The sequence below is a fragment of the Phacochoerus africanus genome, chromosome 11 (genome assembly GCF_016906955.1).
Source record: "Phacochoerus africanus isolate WHEZ1 chromosome 11, ROS_Pafr_v1, whole genome shotgun sequence".
Taxonomy (NCBI): Eukaryota; Metazoa; Chordata; class Mammalia; order Artiodactyla; family Suidae; genus Phacochoerus; species Phacochoerus africanus.
Window position 1 is genome coordinate 95,682,037 of NC_062554.1, and position 17,005 is coordinate 95,699,041.

At 34.0% G+C, this 17,005-nt stretch overlaps 1 protein-coding gene across 4 annotated transcripts in view; it reads left to right on the forward strand.

The window, feature by feature from the left end:
• Window positions 1–17,005, forward strand: part of SEMA3A (semaphorin 3A) — a 477,770-nt gene that overhangs the window by 316,110 nt on the left and 144,655 nt on the right. For all 4 annotated transcript variants that reach the window (XM_047753060.1, XM_047753061.1, XM_047753059.1 and 1 more), the window contains 2 exons: window positions 1,255–1,317; window positions 16,818–16,937. In XM_047753060.1, the coding sequence (XP_047609016.1) occupies window positions 1,255–1,317; window positions 16,818–16,937 (183 nt within the window). The remainder of the gene's footprint in view (window positions 1–1,254; window positions 1,318–16,817; window positions 16,938–17,005) is intronic.

The window sequence follows — 17,005 nt, forward strand, 5'->3', positions numbered from 1 at the left end:
TAAATGTATATCTAAACATTTTTAGGGCTATTAATGTGACATGGACCTGAAGTACATTTATTTGCCCCATCATCATAGGTTGTTTCAGTATGTCCTAAATTCTTATTTATAAATGTGTTGTATTTGTCTTTTAATTCCCTAGATTGAATATCACAGCCTTTGCTCAAGTCTATGACCATTTATATTGAATTATCTAGAGGTTCCCAAATGAATGATAATCAGTCATTTTGAGGCTAAAAGCTTTCCAGCAGACGTGAATGATTAACTGCCATTATCTCTGGATTTTTCTTTCACATATAACTTTTTTTTTCGCTGATATTAGCGAATGTTACCAGAAGAGAAAGATGAATAAAAAAATTAACATTGTTCTGCCCCAGTACAGATAGGAGTCATTGTAATTCCTCAGTGGAACTGGGAAATTTTATATTAAAGTTTAGGTGAAGGTATTTGAATTAATATTATGGAGGGAAATGGATCCACAGTCCTCCAAGCCATGAGTAATGCCTTGGTTTATCTACCACTGTCACTATATTCAAACAATACCAGAACCTTTGGAAAGGTGATACCAAATATTAGGGATAAAAATACAAACAATTGTTACCCAGTTAGTCTAGATTTTGTCCACAGTGAGGAGGGTGATTTCTTTTTTTAGAGCTACCTATTTGCCTCTTCATTTGCTCCTTTATCTCCTGACAGTATACAGTGCTACTCTTACCTATTTTTCCTGTTTAAAAAAAAAAAGATTCCTTTCTAAAATGGGTTTTTCTAACTCTATTGGTTGCTAATTCTAACATGTTGTGCTGTGATTTGATATATGGAAATAGATCCAAAGCACCTGATGTTAAAATTTCAAAATAACTATTTTATGATAAACACTGATTTATTTAGAATAATGCAAGCCACGTTCTATGTATTTTTCTTCTCTTCACTAGATTTTCATGTGATCTCAAGATGATCTCCCAACCAGCCTTGCAGTTCTATCATACACTGTGTAGGTCAATTGACTACATGAATTTCTGTGTTGCTCAACTTTCATCTACACAAGAAAGCGTAATGGGTAGACAGAGATTGAATGATTTAAGTTCATGCCAATTAACTGATGCCACTGCAAAGTCTAAACTAAAAGGTTCCTACCACGTAATGCTGTATAGAACATTTTTTATCTCAGTTGTTTCACTTGGTCTAATAGACTATAATGTTGTATCCCTTAGAAAACTTAATTGGCAGGAAATAATGTTTCTCTTCTGCCCTTAGATCGTGTGGCCTGTATCTTACACCAGAAGGGATGAATGCAAGTGGGCTGGAAAGGATATACTGGTAAGTATCAGTTTATTAAATTATTTTAGTAATTGAATAAGGAATTTATTATCCTATCATTTTTCACTGTTTTATTAAATACCATGCCTTACTTGTGGACTTAACCACTCTTTAGAAACAGAGTAATATTTAATTTTGAATGTTGACTTTTTTATGTAAAGTGTGAAAAACTTATGTAAAGCAAATGAATAAAAATAACAAAGCACTAAAATGAAGCACAAATACGTTCCTTTTGTTGATTTATATGTATAATTTTTAAAATGCAGTTCTTTACCATTTATTTTTCTATTTAATAATTCAACATATTTATACAGATTGGTTTTCATTGTTAATTCCTCTTGAATTCCTTTTTATTAACATGAAATTTTTTTCTTTTGCATCACCATAATAAAATTACCCTTCTTCTTTCCATTTCATTCTATTCCCTTTCTTTCTTTTCCTTTTCATAAGGTCGGCCAAAAGGATGAGACCTGAATTCAGGCATAAAAGACTTTATTAGCGGGGTATACTGCTGGGCTGACTCACAAGGGGAGGTCAGCAGTCAGCCTGTTCGAGGAGGGAGGTTATATGTGGGTGCCAAGAAAGGGGGTTTCTGTGCAGAAGCTGATTGGCCATTTCTTATGTAAATAGGGTGGAAAGGAACAGACCAATCAGTTTGGGAGAATTGTTAGTAGGATGTGAACAGAAGTTTAGACATTCTCCTGGGTAGTAGGGTAGTCTGTAAGATTGAATCACATGATTTTGGGAAGACTTAGTCATGTCTTATTTCTCTCCAGGAGCTAGGCGAGAGCCTAGAGCTGTCTAGTTTTTCCTGGAACAAACCTAACACTTTTTCCCTTTTCTTCCTTATTACATTTCATTTCACCCCTTCCTCCCTTACAACTTTCCTCTTCCCTCTTTCTTACCTACATTTCATGTACTTATTCCTTAAATAAATATGGGTTGAGAAATGACTATGTAGCATTGTCCTGGGTACTGTAGACAAAAGATGAATAAATGGTAAGCAATCTCTACAATGGTTTTACCTCTGATTTTAGGTAGAGGCCATTTCTACCGAGGTAAACTTTGTTGGTAAAATTAAGTGAGCTTCCATTTCGAAGTATAGCCATATATCTGCAAGATCTTGAAAAGCAGTTAGAATCATTTAAATCAGTAAGTTAAAATGAAATTCAAGGTCTTAAATATAATTTATATTATTATTTTATGTCTTATTAGTCATTTTGTGTGTTTTGACACAAGATAAGTTTAAAAGTTTTGTCTGTGTATTGCCGTTTAGAAGAAATTTATCCTCTGTGCCTAAAGCCGCAAATCAACTTGTATGTATGTATAAAGATATACAGATATTTTCAAGGGACAATCTGATTGATTGGTAGCAGCTGCCTAAAATGATGTTTATGTTTAGAATGATTTAGAAGTGAAATTTGATTTCATGAAAGAGAATGCCTCAATCCAGTAGCAATGGTGGCTCCAGGTAAGGGAAGGCAGAAAAGGAACACAGCGTACAGGTATCTCCCATCCATGTTAAATGCGTATCAGTAAACATGGGAAATTCACCTTAAAAATTTCATTTTAAATATAGTGATTACAAGTCACATCACACCTTCATATTATAGTAAACATTTTTCTGATTATGTGAATGTGAAAAAAAACTCTGTTCTGGGGAGTTCCCGTCGTGGCGCAGTGGTTAACGAATCCGACTAGGAACCATGAGGATGCGGGTTCGGTCCCTGGCCTTGCTCAGTGGGTTAACGATCCGGCGTTGCGGTGAACTGTGGTGTAGGTTGCAGACTTCGCTCAGATCCCGCGTTGCTGTGGCTCTGGCGTAGGCCAGTGGCTACAGCTCCGATTCAACCCCTGGCCTGGCCCCTGCCGCGGGAGCGGCCCAAGAAATAGCAACAACAACAAAAGACAAAAAAAAAAAAAAAAAAAAAACCTCTGTTCTATCAAATTTTGTTCTATCTCAAATTAACATATAGATTGGGATAATCGAAAAGGAGTAAACAGAAAGAAAAATGAAGTAGGGATCCAAAGAAGTCAAGAATTTTATGTTGACTCCTTGTTGACTCATAATTTTACTTGAGCAAGTACCTTAACTTTTGGGGAGGCCTTAGTTTCTTATCCATTAAATGGGACATTGCATGTTATTCATTTGTGAGAAAAATTTAATAGTTTTGTGAAAATTACTTAAAAAATAGCTAATACTGCATAATTATAGGCAAAAAATGACTGAATACATGAAACCTTAACATCAAAATGCTGTGTTTACCACTAAGAAATTATGTTAAAATACTTCAGTATGACAATAACTAAGGGTCAAGACAAATGGAGATTTTATCTCTGTACAGCTGTGACTTTTAAAAACAGATTTTTTTTTCTATTGAAGTTTAACAAGCGAAAACATGAAAACTTAAAAATATTGAGAATTATCAATAGTATTTTATAAATGTAATTTTAATAACTCTATCAGTGGTATCATGACCACAATTTTCTTAATTAGGAAATGTAATGATTCAGAATATTCATTCACCATCTTTTCATTCAAAAATTTTGAAACATTTTGAGTACTGTATTTTAAAAGTTGAGATCAAAATTTTTGCACCTCTACTGAATTTTTTGGTGTTGAGTGGTTTTTGGTGTTGTGTGGCATATATAGATTTGAACTTGCCTATTAACACACAGATAATAAGCAATAGAAATTCAAATAAATACCTCACCCGTTGTAGTCTTTTTAAGTGGACATAATAACTAGCTCATGACATTCTTATAAGACTCAATCACAAGTGAAATTATTACATACATAATAATGTATGATATAAATATTAATGATTATTAGTATATATAATAGAGTTGCTTAGAGAATTTTTCTTTTCTTTTCTTTTTTTGGTCTTTTTTAAGGCTGCACCTGTGGCATTTGGAAGTTCCCAGCCTAGGGATTGAATCAGAGCTGCAGCTACCGGCCTATGCTGCAGCCACAGCAATGCAGAATCTGAGCCATGTCTGTGACCTATACCACAGCTCACAGTAACTCCAGATCCTTAATCCACTGAGTGAGGCCAGGGATCGAACCTGCATCATCATGGATATTAGTCAGATTCATTTCCGCTGAGCCATGATGGAACTCCAGCTTGGAAAATTTCTAAGTGAAAACACTTTGAGTGGAATTAGTTTGATCCTCTCTAATGATCTTGACCACTGTAGTGTGGCATTGTTCTGAATTCAATTCTATTTGAAAATTGAAGATAACCATACTTATCTGATAAATTGTCTGCATTTTATAAAAAGCACTGAGCCAAGTACTGAGTATATTTGATTCAATTCAGCTAATTCATTTACTAAGGTAGTAGGTATTCTTTTGTGTTTATGGTTTCCAAAATTCACATCAGTACATTGCTCTCATGTTTTATGCCTCTCCCCTCTCTACTCCTCCTATCCTCCCTTCATCTCTTCCCCTCCTCTCTTCCTCTTTTCCCCTTCCTTGCACTTCCCCTCCCCTTCCTACTCCTCTGTCAACACTGACCTAGGGATTCTGGTGTTAGCTCAGAAGCAGTTAGTCTGGCAACTGCAGTAAAGTCAAGATCCCCCCAGTGCCCTATTGGTAATCTTAATCGTGAGAGTTCCTCTCTAAGAAAAGCAACTTTATTGTATTTTCCAGGCTTATTGAAAATGCTTATGGTTTTGATAGAACTAAATTAAAAGGAGCTAAAACATATGGTGTTTGCTAAGTTTGATACAGAGTATTAATGGAAACTGATTATTTCATGACACCTTATAATAAGGATTCTGAAAACTTATAAATTATATCTCATACATTATGGTAGAGATAGATAATTATGTGTGCATTGAGAGATGTGAATTTTTGAAAGTTTAATAGTATGGCAATATTAGTCACACAAATCTTTTCAAAAGTCAACTAATTAATGTAACCTGATAAAATTCTCATGTTCTTATTATTCCTCTACATTCTGCATTAAATCAATTCAGTCATTATAGATTTTTATTTTTCTTTGTTAAAACATATTTAATGAAAAGAAAACATAACGGTTTTCATATATTTTTGTTTAAGGAAAAATATATTTTCCCTCTAGCTCGAATCACTAAACACCAAACACTGAAGTTTATTTTAAATGTAAAATATATTTCATACTATATTTCTAGTAACCCATCTCATTCTTTTAATATTGCTTTTCATTCACCTATTATTCAAAGTAAAAGAGAATGTATACATGTATGTCTAACTGGGTCACCATGCTATCCAGTAGAAAATTGACGGAACACTCTAAACCAGCTGTAATGGAAAAAAATAAAAATTATTCTAAAAAAAAATATATATATATATATATATACTTATATATTTCATGCACCTGGAATGCATTTTACTAAAATTTATTTTACTTTTCAGGTGACCTCATTTATGTACCTCAATTTACGTAACTATTATATTTAAATAAGATTCGTGCCATTATTTATTGATTATTTGGACATTATATAGAGACTATTTTTTCCATTCCTAATATATGATTTTGGAAAATAGTGATTAGCTGACTTCTTGAGATTGTGGCATTTCTTCCTTGATCAATGTAAAAAAAAAAAGCATTAGTATTTTTACCTAAAATTTCTTAAATAACCACTTAGAAATAAAGATTCAGTGTAAAGTTTTTTTTTTAATTATTTTTCAACATTGTCTTTGTGAGTTGATACATGAACAGTTTGATCGAAATTCTGTACTTTATCTTGAGTAAATAATAGCTGCAACTGATAGACCATAATTCCTTTCAAAGATCTCTTCTGATGCTGAAAACCACAAGAATGAGGCTTGAGTGGTTTCTACAGCCATCAGGACTCCAAGATAGTTTTGTAACCAAAGTAGGAACTGACCTGAACATTTATAGTAAACTAACAACCTCCTTGAGTGCTCGCCATGGTTTCTAGAACCTGAGTTTTCCTTTTTCTTCTGATTTGAATATTTGTTCTAAAAAGCCTCTGGAAATAAAGCTCCTTTAAACAAAGCATCCTGGAGAAAGAGATGTCTTCTTGCCACTAGATTCAGGTGCACTAATATAATAGGAAAAACAGGACACAGATAGGGGATAGTTTTATTTATTTTGAGGATGGGTCATTTTTAAGTCTGGTTAGGATGGTTAACCTAGCACAGCCACCTGGAAAGTCAGGATATAACACTGGATTGAACATATATAGTCCCTGTGTCACTGAGTATGGTATTGTACAGAAAATTGAGCCCTTTCTCCATTGTTCCAGACAGCTGGGAAGATAAAAACCGTCTTTTCCCATAGCTCAGTGTTGCATCAGACATGTTTGTTAAATCAGTAGCTGGAATTTGAGCAGCTATTCCACAAAAACAGACTTTATGGTAAAAGGGAATCTATATTCTAAGACATTTGTATTCTGTCACTTTCTCTATATATACAAAGATGGAGTGAGAAAGAGAGAATATAAATGCTGATCATGACATTAAATTTATTTTTTTCCACTTGTAGAAGTGAATATGCAGGATATATATACTACCATGCCTTCTTTACTTGGTGTTGTAACTTCTAAATATTTACATTGTTGTGGTATTTCTATATTAGGATATGAAATACTCAAGAAATTTTCCATTGTTATTACTTGAGAGTTGTAATTTGAAAAAAAGTGTATATGATACATAATGCTATTGGATAGAGACCCTCAATAAGGACCTAAATGCAGTCCAGATACATGACTGCTATCATCCACCTTTACTTTTATTTTTGATGCTTTTCTGGTGCTTAAAATCCACTTTGTATTCACAAAAACATTTCTATTGAGGGATTAACTTATTTGACCCTATTTAGCAAATGAAAACTGAATACATGCTAAGCTGGTAAAAGAATCTGTTTCGAATCAATAGCTCTCTGAGTCTTCTTTGTTTATCCTGTTAAACCATCTCTCTTTGTACTAAGTTTCAGTAAAACCAAATGGCATCCGTATGACTATTAGAAATATTTTGAACATCATTGGAAATCAAAATTTCAACCATCTGAGATCAACAAAAAAAAGCAGATTCTCATAGCATTGGTATTGTTGGATACCTTTCAAAGTACAGTATCATGCACCTGAATTTTGAGATATTTTTGCAATACTTGAGAGATTTATTTTTATATTTTTCCTTAGTTATTCATTTGTAACATATGATATAATATGTCTATCAAATTATCGTGACTCAAATTGCAGGAGCTCAGCACTATTTTTTGCCAAGTGAGTGCAGTTAAAGATTTGAAGCTACACATTAATCTTAAGTTGCAGTATAGTCTGAAATGCACATTAGTCTTGAATTTCACTTACTTTTTCAAAGGTCAAAGTTGATATCAATTAATTTTTTAAATTTTATTTTAGGGACTTAAGACATGTTAAAACTTTAAATGGGTAGTTAGAATTACCTTCTAATTCTATAAAAGTCATAAGTTTTATTAAACCTCAAGACCCTAATGTGTATTTGTTGGGAGATACTTTTTCATGGGTCTCTCACATTTCTGCACATCTGATAACACAGGCACTTTTAAGCAAAAGCTGGTTTTCAAACAGCATTGAGAAGAGGGAGATAACATCTCCCTCAGAGCAAAGGCAGGTATGCTTACCTACAAGTACAATGGCCATAACATCTCTCTCAAAATATAATGGGCAGCATACTTATGCCTGTTATAAAATATTTAGGTTTCCTCAATCTGGAGTTCCTCTACTATAATGTACCTCACTCCATGTACAGGGGTGACCTGACCATCCTTTCACGGCCCAATGGGAATTGGAGCTTGGGGAACTGGCACGAAAAATGCTGATTCTCTGACTACTGCTATTTCTGTGAATAATAAAGTCTTTTATCTCTGACTCAGGATCCTGAGTCAGAGGTATATATATATCACCTGCCAGCATCTGCAAAACTCTATCAGGTAACTTATAAGTAGGCAGAGTCACTGATAATACTGAGGTTTTTGTGGGCACACTTGATGATCTCACAAATGAAGACCGTAGTTAGTTTATTCATTTTTAAATATAATTTCACGATAAAATTTGATGATACCTCAGGTATACAAACAACTGATTCCTGCTTCATTTCTGTGACATTTATTAATAGATTTTGATTGCATACATGTGTGTATGTTTATTTCTGCTCAAGGGTAAATATCAGGTAAATTGATTACAATTTAAATTCAGTGTTCAAAAAATGAGTAGTAATGATAGCTAACATCTATTGAAGCTTACTGTGTACACTAGGCATTATTCTAAATGCGTTTCTTTTATTAACTCATTATGTAACTCCTATTTGGTTATAAGATACATATTTCCTTTCAAAGGACGTAGTTTCAGCTTACCTTACCTAAGTTGATATGGCACAATTCTACCACAACTATTGGGAAATAATTGCTGTATTTGCTGTTTGACTGCAACAATGATTTATGCCATTTATCACTTTGATTTTAAAAAGTTACTATAAATTTACAGTTTATAGTCCTTACTCTTGGAAAACTGGAATTTCATTAAAATTCTAATGAACAAAATATAACTTGCCTTTGTAAAGAACTGGGCGCAGATTAATATTCAAAAGCTATTTTATTAAATCCACCTTTCTTTAGCACAAGCCATGAGTAACCTCATTTAACCGCTCTTCTAAGTTCACATTATGCTTCTTGCCCAAGTCATGGCACAGTGTGTGGTGTAAGAGTTAAGCAGACGTGGGAATATTCTCACAAATAAGTGGATTATTGATTATTTTAAGAATAAGTTACTGTTCATATACCAAGTGCTGGGCATCATACTATGTACTTTACACAGATATGTCATTAGTACCTGAATAATTTTCTCATAGTCACATAGCAAAATGGAAAATGATGTTTTAATAATTCTAACCCATGTCTGACTGTAAAATCATCAGATGAGTACAGGTAGCTATCTTTATGCTATTTCTCTTTTATGATTTTGATTTTATTACTTTTGTTCTATATATTTTTTAAAATTCTTTGAGGAAACATATTCAAATATAAATACAGACCTTAGAATAACTAACATTTTCATTAAATATTGGTAAATATAATTTTTTTTTTAAATTCTGAAGTTTCAAGTTTCAATCAAGAAATTATATTTAGTTGTATTCAGAAATTACTATATTAAAATATGTTTACATAGTATTATATATTATAGTGTGCATATATCCATGTATTTTATAAATATGGACTATATATTATAAATGGATTATTGCAAATGCTTAAAGAGTCTCCCTTTATTAGAATACATGTTAAGAGAACATTTTATGTTATAAATTACATAACAGCATTTAGTACTTTGGACATTAGCAAGTCCAATTGAATTTTCTTTTTTACTTATGATATTAGACAAAAAGAGGTACATATGAATTTTTTTAAAAAGCGCTACTCTAAAATTTGGATTTCACTTTTGTTTCTCTTTCCTCAAGGCTACATAACTTATGTGATTAAAGATGCGATTCATCTCCCTTATTTGAGTATTAAATTTGTTCATGATAAATGCATTTATGTTACAGTTAAATATTCCAACTAATTCTATCCACAGTAAATGTCTTTAGATTATAACTCTACCTATTTGGTGTTAAGTCATTGACTTAGTTGCTTTAAGGCATAAGCACTAGGTATTCAGCAACCTTACATAAAATTGGAAACCACAGAATATCATTATTGATTTCAGAGTAAGGTTTTTGACTACTTAATAGTTCTCCTGGTTTGGCAGGAAAAAATACTCAGGTTGGTTTCACACAGTTTTGTACAATTGTGTGCATACATTTGAATATAAGATGAAGAAGGATAATACAAAGTACATATCAGGGCCTTCTCACAATCAAATGACTTCAGTGAGTGGTACAGATTTAATAATGAATTAGATTGTTAGCACAATATAAAATATTTTAGCCAAAAATAGGTTTTATCAGCTTCTCTGTCCCATATGACATTTCAAAGTGAAATTGCTTACAGCTCTTTTAAATAGAAGAGAATCACATTTGGTGACATTTGCTAATAGCATGGTCTATAGTGCTTATGTTTATAATTTTGATGAAGTTTGTTGATTTTAAGTAATTTGAGAGAAAAAAAGTTCATAGACTCTTAATCAGAATTTCTAGGACTTCAAAACAAATAGCCCAGAGGTGAAAAACCAGCCAAAAGCTTAATTGAAATATACATTTAAATAAAAATGATTTGGTATCATGGGCAGGAATCTTCATTTAGTCTCTCATTCAAGTTCAGTTAAAATTCTTTTCTGATTATCCTAGGTTTGATGATATAGTTCAATTAATATGATTAGGCTCACATATTTTAATAATTAGTCATGAAATAATACCAACTTTGTTGTCCTAATTAAATTGTTTTTTTTTTTAATTCTCTGACATCAAAACAAAGCATTAAAGTGGAAAGCTCCCTTGGTTTTATTATGCTATTATTCTTCTTAACAGGTAAAGTAAAAATGTCTCCCTAGATAGAAAAACAGGCTACTCACCATTCCATCAGGTGGGTGTTAAAAAAATTCCAGGTCACAAATTCAACATTAGATGGCTAATATTGTAAATAGAACACAGTTAAGTCTTAGTTGTATTAGACATGCCTCTTTGAAACACTCTTTAGAGAATGCTGAGGTATTAGGAACACATGATTATGGATGATCTGATCACAGCTGTAATAACACCTTATTAAAAGAAAAACAGGGGGGCGGAGACAAAACATTATTGCTAGGTAAGCATGGAACAGCTTGAATAGAGAGAAAGATGATGTGAGTGACAGGAACAATCTCATGGATTACTGCTTTGGCACGAAAATTCTAGTATTCAGCCAGCTTGCCAAATAAATTGACCAGAGAAAAAGAAAGTCAACAGCTTAACTTCAGGAATTAAGCTTAATAATGGATTTTCATGCAGAAATGTATACCCACCATGATAGGAAAAAACTTCCTTTGCTTTCCCAGCTGCTACATTATACATTAAAATATCTCCACATAAACTACTGATGGGATAGAGATATTTTTTTTCCCATTTTAAATGAATGTTCACTGACCTGAGGCAGTGTTGTACTTTATCCATTCATGTTGAGCTGATTTATATTTGAACCAGAACAAGTTGTTTGATTTAATCATGAACTGAATATATTTAATTATAGATTGTTCTTTTTCACAGCCTTCTCTTTTCTTCTATTTAGAGTTTAATTTCACTGTTCCATCCATAATTTAAGAACATGCAAGAAGGTAATTGGAATTTGAGGTAAATTACATTCTTTTGTAGAAAGTGTAATTATCGGAAGTTAGTTAAAAACACCTCTATTCTGTTTTAATTTTCATGCATAGAGCAGTTGTTTTGACAGATGGATGGACTTTATTTTTGTAACCGTCCGGGAAAAGTCTGCGTAACACAGTCTAATCAGTGCTACATATTTGTAATGTTTGTTTTTGAATCACTGTGCATTTGGCTTCTATATCTTTTTCTGGGAACAGACATTTTCTTTCTAATTTTATTTTTCCAGGCTAATATCTCTAGGTGTAATTCCTCCCTACATTTGACCTGAAGGTACTCGAAACTCTTTAAAAATAAGTGAAAATGTTTTGCCACTAAGCATGATGAATCATTGCTCCTCAGGTGTGGCCTTGGGGTTTGCTGGTTTATAACTACCTTTACTTTTATTTCTAGGCTAAGTTAACAATTTATAATAATGTTAGTCTGGAGTACATTTCAGTTAAGTAAGAGGTCAGTATGGTTGCCTGACTCTCAGGAAGCCAGCTCACTGCTAAACTTGTCTGTGTGTATCAACTTAAATTCCAAAAAGGATCCAGGTTTGAAAAATGAATTCATTTTGAACTGATTACATTCTCTTTATTACGTTGTAAATTCACCAGTGCTGAGCAAAGCAGTGTGGTAGTTTAATGCCAAAAAGTACATTACATTCTAAGTTTTAAGAATCGTCATGGTTCAAGAGAAGGTCAGAAACACTCTTCTTCTGACTCTCTAGAGCAGAAATGTGTGAAGTGTGTTTCCTTTTTTCTACCATGCTTCCTCCTTTTTTAGAAAAATGTCCAGGCTGCTTCCAAATAAAATGAATATCCTGTTTTGGAACATTCAAAAACCCTGGCAGCAACAAGCTAGAGAATGAAGGCAAATGAATGACAGTATTGATACTCTTTTATGTAGGTTTTCTGTTTAAAGAACAGTCCTTACTGACGATGTCTCTTTCAAGTTTTTGATTCTTCTATATCTAGTTCTTTTAATTCACTGTTTCCTTCTTCTATATTGTTCTTGATGCCTTTTCTCACAGCTATTTTAAACCAATTTGAAAGTATTTCATTCAGTTTCCTTTGTTTCAGTTCATGTCTTCACACACTGTAATCCCAAGAAATTTCTTTCCATTCTATTTGCATCAACCTTCCCTTCAAAACAATATTCAGTTAGCCCCCAGGCATGGTGACAATACAACGTGCTGCCAACTGGGAGAGTTCACTGGGGAAATCATTCCAGGCCTTAGGCCAATAGGGTGGGTCTAGCTGCTTTGCAGCACAGATAGACTCTGTTATCAGTATTCTCAATAGAACCATTTGCCAGGTTTCACAGCTATAGTGCTGTAATTTTTTCCCAGCAGCTCTGTAGAGGAATAGTTATCATATTATAGTGGTGGTACTTTGTCAGTTAACAGAAAACAAATTAAAATTAGGATATTCAGTGTGGCTCAGTTCCACAGTTTTCAGGAATCCTGAGAATTTTTCTGTCATAATCATGGCTAATCAGTCATCCAGTCGATAAAAGGTAAGAACCCACAAATTCTATGATATTAGGATTTGTAACAGTTGTAGAAGAGACGTAGGCTTCATTCGTTTTCACAAGTACCTATGCTCATAAAATATTTCCTTTTTAAAAAAATTTTATTATAGCTGACTTGCAAAGTTATGTCAATTTCTGCTCTAAAGCAAATTGTGAGGACCTATTCTCAAATTTCTAGGTGTTACTAATAGGATTACAGGACTTTGATTTGCATTTAAAATTGCATGCTTATCTTTATATGAGGTGGGCAAACTAAAACACTCTTTTTTTTGTGTGTGTGTGTGTGTCTTTTTTGCTATTTCTTGGGCCACTCCCGCAGCATATGGAGGTTACCAGGCTAGGGGTCGAATTGGAGCTGTAGCCACCAGCCTACGCCAGAGCCACAGCAACGCGGGATCCAAGCCGCGTCTGCTGCCTACACCGCAGCTCATGGCAACGCTGGATCCTTAACCCACTGAGCAAGGGCAGCGACCGAACCCACAACCTCATGGTTCCTAGTCGGATTCGTTAACCACTGCGCCACGACGGGAACTCCTAAAACACTCTTCTAAAATGAACAAGGCATCCGAGTTTGCCATACTATTTGTTAGAACACCCTTTTGCTTATCAATAATATGTGTACACAGCCAGTTTCTTAATTTCACCATACGGGGCTGGAACTGATTGTTTATACGCTTGAATGCTTTAATATTGAGTCCATAGTCAGGAATAATCGTCTTTATGTAAAAGCAGAGGATGTGGCCACCTATATATTTCAAAGAAAGAGGTACCATAAAACATTTTCCTGAAGATGACTTCTTTGCAAAGGACGGCATTTTTGTAGGAGTACAAGTAAATCCTTTAGGTAAGACTCATGCGTGTTTCATTTATAAATGAGTTTATCAGATGTTTCCCTCTCCATGAACTCTTTCCTCTGCCCAAGTTTTCATGCCCTGTCCTCTTGGGGAAGCAAGAGAAACTGCTTCAGAATGGGGAGTTTGTGACTAAAGAGGCTTGGAAGGTAGGTTATATCTAAGCTTATCTAAGATTATGCATAAGATGAACCCTATTCAAAGTGGTACATGGATGAGATGCATATACTCTTTAAGCTAGGACATTTTTCTTTATAGCAGTTTACAAAATCAGTTGATTTCAGTGCCTAATTTTCTGTTATAATACCTTGCCAGGCGAGAGAAAAAGTCAGGATCTAAGTAGCAAAACAGTAGGAGAAATTAGATGTTCATTTTGGTTACTCCCCTAAACTACTCTATATATTTAAGAAAGCATGATAAGTGAAGTTTCATATATTCCTTTAAAAAAGGTCAAATTCGGAGTTCCTGTTATGGCTCAGTGGTTAACGAATCCATCTAAGAACCAGGAGATTGCGGGTTCGATCCCTGGCCTCGCTCAGTGGGTTAAGGATCTGGCATTGCTGTGAGCTGTGGTGTAGGTCGCAGACACAGCTCGTATCCCTCAGTTGCTTTGGCTCTGGTGGAGGCTGGCAGCTACAGCTCAGATTAGACCTCTAGCCTGGGAACTTCCATATGCTGCAGGAGAGGCCCTAGAAAAGGCAAAAAGACAAAAAAAAAAAAACAATAAAAATAAATAAATAAATAAAAATACAATAAAAAAAGGTCAAATTTGGAATTCCCTGGTAGCCTATCAGTTAAGGATCTGGCATTGTCACTGCTGTGGCTTGGGTTGGATCCCTGGTCCAGGAACTTCTGCATGCCATGGATATGGCCAAAAAACAAACAAACAAACAAAAAGTCTAGTTCACCTCCTCTGGGAAAATATATTTGTAGGACATCCTCAGATTTCATCCTAGAAAAATCAGTGATGATAGAAGGCAACTACTTGACTTGAAATATCAATTCTTCTCCTCAGATTTGGTCTGCTCTTTATTTTGTGGAGGCAGTAGAATTCATACCAAAATTATCAGCTGCAAACACAGAATACAAATGTCATGTGGAAATGCACTTAAGTTATAGCAACACCTCACTTTTAAACTCCAGCTGACTGTGTAAGTCCAGCTGTATTCTGAGCAATCACGTGAAGAGTCACAAGTAAAGAGCGATGTTGGGAGTGTTACAAACTTAGAGGTACCAGTACCCAGTCCTCTGCCCTATTTGACAGAATTGCTTGTACTGCTTTTGATCTTTATCTGCATTTTAGTTACATATTTGGTTCTTATTTCCAAATGTTTTTAGGCAAAAACATAAAATGGTATGTATAGGAAAGTGTGTGATCAATAACATAATTTTCAATGCAGTTATTATTTAGCGTATGAATACTCATTTGGATATTGTATATTCCATAACAAATTAATGTTTCTCATGTATATGTATTTAATTTTTAAGATTTTAATATGTTTAATAGACAATAACATTTTATTTGAAGGTATTTAAGAGTCTGAGTTTCTCTTTTTGTTTTCTTTTTACAATATTGATACAGATTCATCTATTTAAAAATACTTTGAACAAATTGAATTATTTCTGCTCTGGATTTCTTTGGCCATAAGATTTTCCAGTTTCTATTCTATTATCTGATTTTTTTCCACCTAAATCTTTCCTCAACAGGGACAAAAGGCTAAGATTCCTACTCGTTTGTAGAAATACTTTTTTTTTTCATAAGATCTACAGATATAGAATAGACAGAATATAAATAGCTCTGTCCATTTTATTTCCAAGGTGACATTTTACTTGGGTAACAAATTGTCTAAATGTCTATAAATAATAAGATATGACTATATTTCACTCTTGTAAGTAACTAACTTTACCTGGGGGGTCCAAGACTCATTGGGTTGGAGGAGGCGGTTCTTGTATGGGGTCATGATGTGTATAAACTGCCAGAAAATATTTATTAATTATAGCCACTCTACTAAAGACCCTTCAGCCAGTAGACATTCCAAACTCTAACATCTTCTCTATCTCACTTTATGCCCGGATTGTCTATGAGGCTAAAGTGACTTTTTTGAGGGAGGTGGCTTTATCTTCTTAGGGTCATAGAGCTCACTAGTAAGCAAACAACTGAATTTAAAAGTCACTCACCCATCATATGGGTTACTAATGATACTTCAAATTTTTTTTGTTATTGTTGTCTTTTTAAGGCTGCACCTGCAGCATATGGATGTTATCAGACTAGGGGTTGAATTGGAGCTGTAGCTGCCAGCCTACTTCAAAGCCACAGCAATGCCAGATCCAAGCCAAGTCTATGACCTACACCACAGCTCGTGGCAATGCCAGATCTGTACACCACTGAGTAAGGCCAAGGATTGCACCTGCATCTTCATGGATGCTAGTCAGATGAATTTCCACTGAGCCACGATGGGAACTCCTCACATTCATTTTTTTTTTTTACTTTTCCAAAATTAAACTCAAAGCTGACTTGCCAAGAAATTTTCACCATTATTATGATTTAACTAATTTGTTAATTAACCATATAATTTGCTATTTCCCCCATTTCTAGAACAGTCATCTATGATAATTGGTTATCTGTAACCTTATTCTACTTTCCTATAAATAAATTATAAATAGTTTTAATTAAAAAGTTAAGGAGAATATTACATTTAACCCTCTAAAAAGTAAGAACATCTTTAACTTTGGTAAGCTTTAAAAATGATGTGAAAAGGAAACAAGAGAAATCTGTTCAAACATGCCTAGCACCCTAGAGGATACCTCAGCCATGCCGACTGCTAGAACTCACTGGTTTTCCTTTTGTTTTACAGAAAGAATGTGCTAATTTCATCAAGGTGCTTAAGGCTTATAATCAGACTCACTTGTATGCCTGTGGAACTGGGGCTTTTCATCCAATTTGCACCTACATAGAAATTGGACATCATCCTGAGGTAAAGCTGGCTTTTGAAAAATGGTTTGTCCATGACCCCTTTTTATTCAAATGCTTCATGACTAATTT